General features: G+C 33.0%; 1 protein-coding gene across 1 annotated transcript; it reads right to left on the minus strand.

The window, feature by feature from the left end:
• Window positions 1-368: 368 nt before the first annotated feature.
• LOC145115129 (lactoylglutathione lyase-like) lies at window positions 369-6,788 on the minus strand. Its single transcript, XM_079051323.1, has 4 exons — window positions 6,625-6,788; window positions 6,327-6,554; window positions 5,814-5,889; window positions 369-535 (listed from the first exon to the last, which is right to left on the minus strand). Exons 1-4 carry the CDS (start codon window positions 6,703-6,705, stop codon window positions 507-509), a joined length of 414 nt encoding a protein of 137 aa, XP_078907449.1. The 5' UTR covers window positions 6,706-6,788; the 3' UTR covers window positions 369-506.
• Window positions 6,789-8,966: the final 2,178 nt, after the last annotated feature.

The raw sequence follows: 8,966 nt of genomic DNA on the forward strand, positions 1-8,966 counted from the left end.
CACTTAAAATAGGTATTATATTTGTTTATTTTTTCAGTAATGTTTTTGGTTAAAAACATATACGAACCAATTAATGAACATGGTAAAAAAAAGTAATAATCCATGAATAAGATCTAAGCTTTAAGTCACCATAATATTTTTTAACATTAGTGATATATGATTTACCTTCATATGTTGTCATAGGACCCATCTATAAGGGCATACATGAGATAATATACTTGTAAAATACCAAAATGTTCAACATTGTGAGAGTTCTAGTTTCAATATGGGATCAATGAGCTCTTATGTAAGTAGAGCTCATGTCAGACACCTAATTTACACATATTAGGTTTAAACACTTTAATTTCGATAACATCATTAAGAACATGTTATGGAGAAATATTTAAGCTCTTATTAACCATATATCATACAATTTTGGTTTGTTTTTAATTACATGACTAAAATACATAATGCTTACATTTGTTTTAAGACTAAAAAGGACATATCCAAGTCACTATTCTAGGTCATCACTGGCTAGCAACCTCCAATCCATTACCTGCAAAGGGATATAGACACATGATGTCCAGCAAGTTTCGTACAAAAAGGAACATCGACAAAAATGGAAACATTTTTTTTTCACTTCACACAAATAGGACTTTAGGCCATGCTTTTTTTTCTTGATGTTTGGAAAAGATTTCAGATAAATGATAGTTTAACAAATATTCCAGAAAATAATTACACACTTGAAAAAAAATTATATGATATTAGATTTCAAAAAAAAGTTATGACTTAACAGAAAATCCTATATTCCGTTTTCATTAAGTCAAAAGAGAAGCATCCTATAAGACTAAGACCGGAGGAGTATTGTCACCCATGCCACATTATTTTTGGTGTCACATTGGCATTGTTTTTTTGATTTAAGGAGATGGTTTGCCATGCAACAAGTCGTTTTTTTATTATTATTTAAACAAACTAATTTAAATAAAACTAAAATTTTCATTTAGTTGGAAGGTAATTACAATAAAACTTAAGACAGTTGAAATTAAAAGATTGGAATTAAAATATGAAACATGAAACATATAAAAATAAAAACTATATATTATATTTTTGGAAGCTCGACTTTAACTTTTAACACCAACCTTCGTTCATCCTCAGGATAGTGAGGTTTCATGTCGGGTTTTTCTTTTTCTTTTTCTTTTGCGGTGTGTAGGTATTTTTTCCAACGTAGAATTTAAGACCTCAGGTCCCACGTCGTATCATCTAAATAACTTAAACCATCTTTGACACCTTTGACCTTTCGTTTGGCTTGGTCTCATCCCATGGGATGACTAGGTCGTGGAACCTCAATTGGGTCAGCTTCGTTGAGGTTTGATTTCAAGCTATTTTTTGGAATAGTTGTCTATATTCAAAAACTACTAAAAAAAAATTAAGATTTAACCACTTAAATTTCCATTAGACTTCAAGAGGATTCGTTAATATTTGATGCACCAATCGCGCTTCAAGTTCATATAAAAAAAAAGTTGAGTTAAAACTACATGGCAAACTTGTTAGTGTTTCTCTATTTCATGTAAATTTGATTTTTTTTTTCCTGATAGTAGCCTCGTTTCACTTTAGTGAGGATTCATCTTGTAACTCTCCTATAAAAAGTAGGTGCATTTTGGTCGTTATCAACCTTCGGGTCGAAGCATCAATCCCGCACGTGTCAACGACCTCTCTTCCTATGAGGTCCAAGCCATAATCGACGCCTTTACTTTTTTTTCTTCGACTCCGGTTGAGGTTGATCGCCGGTTACGTGTTGGGGTTGGGGTTAGGGTTGGAATTGGGTTTGGGTTTAGGGTTAAGGATGGGATTGGAATTGGAATTAGGGTTGGGATTCTTGAATTGTCATAAATGGGTTGAAATCGGCTTGGGATTAGAATTGTAATTGGCTAGGATGGACGATTATAATATAGACCGACACCAGGATAATGGATAATGTAACGTAGGCGGTGAATAAATAGGACGAGCCATTTGAGGTTGGTAGAAGATGGATGATTGATGGTTTGAATTTTTTCTATTTGACTTTTTTGCTAGTTTCTTCTCCGGGGTTTTTTTTTGCTTGGATGGTAAGTTTTCCGCTTGTATCTTCTTAGAGTTTTTTTCCATGTTTCTTCTTGAATGCTTAAGAGAAATAAGAAGAATATTGAAGGTTTAAGTGTGATAGAAAAGAAGATAGGTGTTGGTATTTATATTATTTGAAAAATGATTTAAAAAAAATTAAATTTTAGTTAAAAACTGATAGTTTCAGTTTTTTGAAAAGTAGGAAGGTTTTTAATTTTTTGGGAAAAAAAAACCTTCTCCCTCCTCTACAAGCCGTTACCGAGTTGTCTCGATGAGTTCGACATATCAAGGACACAACACACGGTGTTTTTTGAGCTGACTCAAATCATGTTGGGGTCATGTCGAGCCCACTCCGCGTAGCCTAAAAAGCACCAACATGATGGGTTTACAAAATATATGGACCTGTCATTAATGAATTACCACATGGGATGGACCTTTTTATGTGACCCATATTTGAGTTTTATCTCACCAATTATTTTATTTCTAATTTATAAGGCTATATGGAGTGGCTCGACATGAGAGCACAACATTGTTGATGTTGTTCAGCAAACACCATGTCGGGCCGGCGTGCTGGACATATCGAGTTTTGGTCCTCTTCTCGGCAAGTAAAAACTATATCTTCCCAGATGTTCAAACAACCAAAAAAAATCACAAGAAACAAGTCAAACCCGTAATCACTCTATTATCCACAAATGAACCAACCTATCTATTCACCACATTGTATGAGACCGTATTTTGGTTTCTATCCAATGCAATCTGGATTCACTTAATAATCCACAAACAAATTCGATCCCTATGAAAGAGATCAAGAAACTTAACCCTAATCGCAATCGCGATCGCAATTGCAATTAATCCCAATTCCAATCCCAACCAAAAAAATGGGAAGGCCCCCAATAGAGCTTAGGACCCGATAGAAGAGAGGTTGTTGCATTGGTTAATATTTCGTAGAATCCGAAGTTCAACAACAACCAATAATGTCAAACTTTTTGGAGACAAGTTCTTAAACGTTTTCAGATAGGAATGAATCAATGAGACTACCACAACAAAGACTCAACCTACACGAAATGGGGGCACACTAGAGGTTATGGTATTTAGAGGTTATGGTATTTGGTGATTTATTTAAAACTTGGAATGCCAATTGGGCAAGTGGTGAAAATGATGCGACCATTTTCAACAAGACGTTAGAAATATTCCAAAAAGAACACAATAAAACTTTTAAACATATTGAGTTTTGGAATGTTGTAAAAGATTGCCAAAAATGGTGACATAGGAACATCCGAAGCACATATAGGAGGTTCTAAAAGGCCAAAAACATACGAATCCGACTACACTACGTGGGATGCTCATGTGTCAGGATCGACCTTAATGTTGATGACACCGTTGAGGTTCCACTGCCAACCCACTCAATGCAAAGGGACAAGGTTAGACGCAAGGGCAAAGGTGAAGCGTTAACTTCGGATGACCTACACGAAGTAAGATCAGAGATCGGGGGCCTAAATGCAAATTTGACAAAATATGTGGAGTTCTCTCAAGAAACCGAGCGTAAGAAAGAAAAAGCTCGTGACATGAAGCTTTTAATGCAAGACTTAAGTAACTTCACCAAGGAAGAGCAGAAATTAGCTTTGTCAGTGAATGTCAAAATTCAGAAAAATATATATTTATGTAATTTGATTCTAAATTAATGAAATGTTTAGTTTTTATCAAAAATAAATTGTTTCAAAAACTAAAAGAAAAAATGTGGCGTGGAATGGCATGACAAACCATTCCTTGTGTGTGGCATCAATTAAGAGATCCGGTAAAAATGAAGTAGTGTTGATGTGGCAAAAACGAGTGGCACCACTCCCTCTAACCTAATATTACACTCTTTTTTTATATATTTTCATTTTATATCCTACTCAAATTCAATATCGAAGTAGTGTTGATGTGGCATGTTATACTTTTAGTATATAAGTATAGCTAATTTTTGCTATTTTGATCCAAAAGTTCTCTTTTACATTTGGTCATTTGTTAAGGTTCGTGTACTGTGTACCGTTGTTTATCCATGTTCCAAGTAATTTGACTACTTTTGGTAACCAAGTAATAATGATTTGTGTAAATTACACGAATGGTCCCTATGGTTTGAGGTAATTTTCATGTTTGGTCTCTAACTTATTTTTTTTTTTTAACTCAGAAGGTCCTATAGTTTAGTTTTGTTTCGAACTTGGTCCCTAATCAACATAAAAAGACTGATTTACCCTTAATATTATTTTTATTTTATATTATATTATTTATCATTTTTAAATTAAAACAAGTAATTTGACTACTTTTGGTAACCAAGTAATAATGATTTGATTTTTTTGACTTGATTTCATGAATAGCTTTGATCTCATGAATGAATTTTTGGGTTAGCGTTTTTTTTCTTGGATTTTAACATCAGCGGTGTTTTTCCAATTGCAAAGGTGGTGATGGTGGTAGTCGGATGTTAGTGGTGATGGTGGCCGAAGGTGGTTTTCCATGACATAACACAATGAAGGGGAAGGAGGGGAAGGGGAAAGAGGGGTTGGATGGTTTGGTTTTTCAGTTTAAAGAACCAAAATATTTAACTCATCTTTTTTAACATATTTATTAATATTTTTTTAATAATTAATAATGTAAAAAAGATAAAAGAAATGAATAAGGGCAAATAAGTCTTTTTATGTTGATTAGGGACCAAGCTCGAAACAAAACTAAATTATAGGGACCCTCCGAGTTAAAAAAAATAAGTTAGGGACCAAACGCACAGATTACCCCAAACCATAGGGACCATTTGTGTAATTTACTCTAATGGTTTTTGCAATTTTAGTACAAAAATATAGTCATTCTACAAGAAGAGAACAAAAATGTTACAAAACCTCATACAATGACCAAAATTGCAAAAATTAATAAATAAAAATGAGACAAAATTTCAAAAGTATACAAAGTGAATTATACCATTGAAAAGATTTCGTTGATAACTTGATGTGTTAAAAATAAGACCAATATTGAATATTATTGATACTAATACTTGTAGGTAATTTTATCTTGGATATTTTACAAAAAAAATAAAATTAGTCTCAAATACTAATCGAAGAATCACTCTTTTATTTGATTTTTTTTAAATTGTTCTTATTAAAAATACTAATCTTTACATTGCATCAAAATGTATTGTATTTGTTTTCTGTTTTAGCTTTAAAAATTACAGATCAACATTAGGTTTTTTTTTAGAAATCCTCTTTTAAATTTTTTTACATATTCATTTTCATGCATATAATTTGTAAAAACATATAAAGATTCATTTACACAAACGAAAAAAGCATTTTTATGTATAATTAAACATAATCTACTGTTTTTTTAAAGAGAAATTAAATATCCTCCTACTTTTATTCCTACAAATCCTCCTACCCAATTAAATGATGACATGTGTCATATTAGTGTATTAAAATATCATTAAATGAGCATTAAATGTTACACATGTCATTATTTCATTGGATAGGAGGATTTGTAGGAACAAAAAGTAGGAGGATATTTAATTTCTCTTTTTTAAAAGAGAAGATATCTACTGTGAATTATATTTTACCTATTCTATATTTGAAAGGTTTAACGACCTCTTTCCATCCTTAACTTTTTCTTGTATATCTTTCTTTTCTTAAATATTTTTTAAAAATCATTTATATAAACAGAAGGAAAAAAATAAAAATAAAATAAACATAACAAAGAGATATATTTGTAAAACTCACCATCAGGATCAAAGAAGAAGACTTGCTTAGTTTTTCCATTCGGTTGAGTCCTCTCATGTATCTCAATACCTTTCTCCTGGATTTCACAATCACAAACATCAAGTTTAGAAATTGTAATTTCCAAAAGTATAGTAACATTGATCTATCAATACTTCCATAAATTGTAATTTCCAAAGCCTTGTTAAGACTGTAAATTAGATTATTTTATTCAGACATTACTCTTATTACAATATTATACTTCCTCTAATTCTAATGTTTTAACAATTTATGCATCAAAATGGACATCTTACCCATTTATGCAACTATTGACATCTTTACCAAATTTTACAAAAAGGGGATTTTCACCCATTCAAGCATGCATATATTGGTATTCTAACAAATTTAATCATACGTTAATTAAAAATCTAAATAAGTCACTGAATTGAAAAGAAATTGGTGATAATTGAAACTGAATCAATTAAAATAGTGTTTAAGGTGAAACTATTTATAGCGATGAGAGTAAGAATAAGATACCTTGAGGGTTTTGACGAAGGAGTCAAAATTGGAAACAGTGAAACAAAGATGATGGCCTCTGAAAAGGTTCTTAGTATCCGCAACAGCATCGGTTGCACTCCATGGGCCTTCTGGCAGCTTCGTGTTTGGGTTCCTTTCGATCAGATGCAGACAGAAAGATGGTGATTGCCTTAGCCATATTACCTTGAATTCGAATTTAGGGCTTTCTATTCGTTCAAATCCGAATATCTGCGACAAATCGAAACAGAGTTACAGTAAATGGAATAAAAAATTGGAGTTGATAGATGTTAATTATGACCTCTTGGTAGAAGTTAGCAAGTCGATCGATATCTGAGGATTCTCTTGAGACATGGTTGAACGAAGCTCCTACTGCCGCCATATTCCTAGAAGCAAGAACAACTTTTGTGAATTGGATAGCGAGAGACGTATCTGTTGATTTTTTATTTCTTTTTTATCTTTTTTATGTTAATCTTTGAACGGCTATAGCTTATTGCCTTGGAAAGTTTGTAAACCTTTTGTTGAACGTATTATTATTTTTAAAAGTTAAATATTCTAAGTAAATTTACCAAAGAACAATTAACATATTGGACGATATTTGTAATGGTTTTCGAAAGTTGGAGGATTTTCTGATTATGTTGTGATGTATATATATATATATATATCCATATGTACTTCTAAAAAAATAATATTTTTTGTTAAATAAAAAAGATAAATCTAGCTAATTCCAAAATTAGGGCGCACAGAATCGACCATTGATGGCTGTGTTCGAGGAAGGTAAAAGCGGTACCGTTGTAAAACATCATTTTGACCGACATGTTACCGCCAAAGTTGAGGGTTTAGCGGGTTTTTGGAGCCATTGCTTGCACTTTCTTTTCTTTTATCTCCATATTTTTTAAAGAGAGTAATTTAGAGTTATTAGTCGTAGTCAGGCACACCCAAATAGTGGGTAATCCTGACAGTTACCTAGGTTAATGTCTCTAAAGGTTCAAAATTCCTAGAATATATGGTTTAGATATAAGAAAAAAAAATTAACTTATCAAAAAATGCGAGGAGAATTATTTTTTCTTTAAATTAATTGTTTTTGTAGTGTTATGGTCATATTTGTTTTTTTTTAATATTAATAAATTAATAGTAAATTTTGTGAATTTTATAACAGTGTGTCGATTTTCGAATTAATTTTTATTATATTTACGATTTTTTGGGTCCCATTTGTCTTTTCGTCCTTAGCCCCACTATATCTTTGGATCCACTATGGCTATAGTTATTAGCAGGGGATGCAATGTATCCTACATTTCCTTAATTCCCAAAGCTATAGACCCCGACCCCGTCTCTTTGAAACACTTTCAACTCATTAGCCTCTTGGATTGTTGCATGAAAGTTATCTTCAAGCTTTTAGCTATTTCATTTAAAAAAGCATTGCTTTGTGGTTAGTTGAGTAAACGACAAACTACCTCATGGAGCAACCTTAACAAACATGTTCATTAATGTCACACCCCCAAACCAGAACGGCGGAAACGTCTGGGGGCGGATAGAGTGACTTCATGTACAGTATCATAAGAATTGAATAGTAATGAAACATAGCAACCCAAACATTCATACATTGATAATACAAGTTTACATTGTTTACAACACTTTGTTTGTTCAAAAGTTAAATACAAATAACTGAAAAGTAGAAAAACATGAAACGACGAAGCCGGCTCTCAAGAAGGGTTGAGTACCTGTCTACTGGTTTCCTGAGAATACAAGTGATTTTGAAAAGTGTCAACAATTAAGTTGGTGAGTTCATAAGTATTTTGTGTGAAAAGGGTTTGTAACTGTTTTGCAAAAAAAATGGTTTCGTATACTTCCAGAAAATCCGATATTTTCTTTAATATGAACTGTAATTGTATGTAATTCATTTGTAACATTTCCTTGTAAAGTAATAATGTATGTTTCCAGAAAATCCGATATTTTCTTTAATATTGTGACAACCCGAACCTTTTTCCGTTTCCGTTATCCTAATTCCGTTAATAAAATTTGAATATTATTAAGTTTCCATCAAAACTTCATGGTTTAGGTAATCATCTAGTTTTATATAACTAAATTTATATAAGCGATTCGGAACCAAATCACGCGAAAACCCGAAGTCCTTGAAAAACAAATCAGTTTTTGGCCTAAGTGAGTGTATGGCCGCACACCTGTGTACGGCCGCACACCCGTTCACGGCTGGTGCCAGGTGGACCCCACCATCGACCATACCCCCAGCCTATAAATACAGGACCCCCACCTTCATTTGAACACTCTTGGCCGAAAACTCTCTCATTCTCTCTCTAGAACTTCTGACCGTACACACTAAAAACACCTCTTTTCTTCCGAAAAACATCGAAAATCGTCATTTGGAATCGATTGGGAGCATCTGGAACACATTTTCTTCGAAATCAAACACCCTTGTTCTTGAGTGTACGGACGTACACCCTTCAAATCTGCAAAGGGTCGTACACCCCTCAAAGAAGAGTTCACGGCCGTACACTGCTTGTCCGGCCGTACACCCCTGTTCACGGCCGTACACGCCTCTTAAGTAGTGAAAAATTCGTTTTCTCGATTCAATCAAGTCCCGGTAACATTCCTTAACCGAAAACAAGTGTTTTTCTAACACTTTAC

The sequence above is a fragment of the Lactuca virosa genome, chromosome 5 (assembly GCF_052849685.1).
Source record: "Lactuca virosa cultivar CGN04683 chromosome 5, Lactuca_virosa_CGN04683_v6, whole genome shotgun sequence".
Classification (NCBI taxonomy): domain Eukaryota; kingdom Viridiplantae; phylum Streptophyta; class Magnoliopsida; order Asterales; family Asteraceae; genus Lactuca; species Lactuca virosa.

Coding starts and splice junctions, on each gene's coding strand:
- LOC145115129 (XM_079051323.1), bottom strand. CDS start 6,705: ATGGCGGCAGTAGGAGCTTCGTTCAACCATGTCTCAAGAGAATCCTCA. Junction 6,555..6,624: donor TTGCTAACTTCTACCAAGAG/GTCATAATTAAC, acceptor GATTTGTCGCAG/ATATTCGGATTTGAACGAAT. Junction 5,890..6,326: donor CCTTCGTCAAAACCCTCAAG/GTATCTTATTCT, acceptor TGTGAAATCCAG/GAGAAAGGTATTGAGATACA.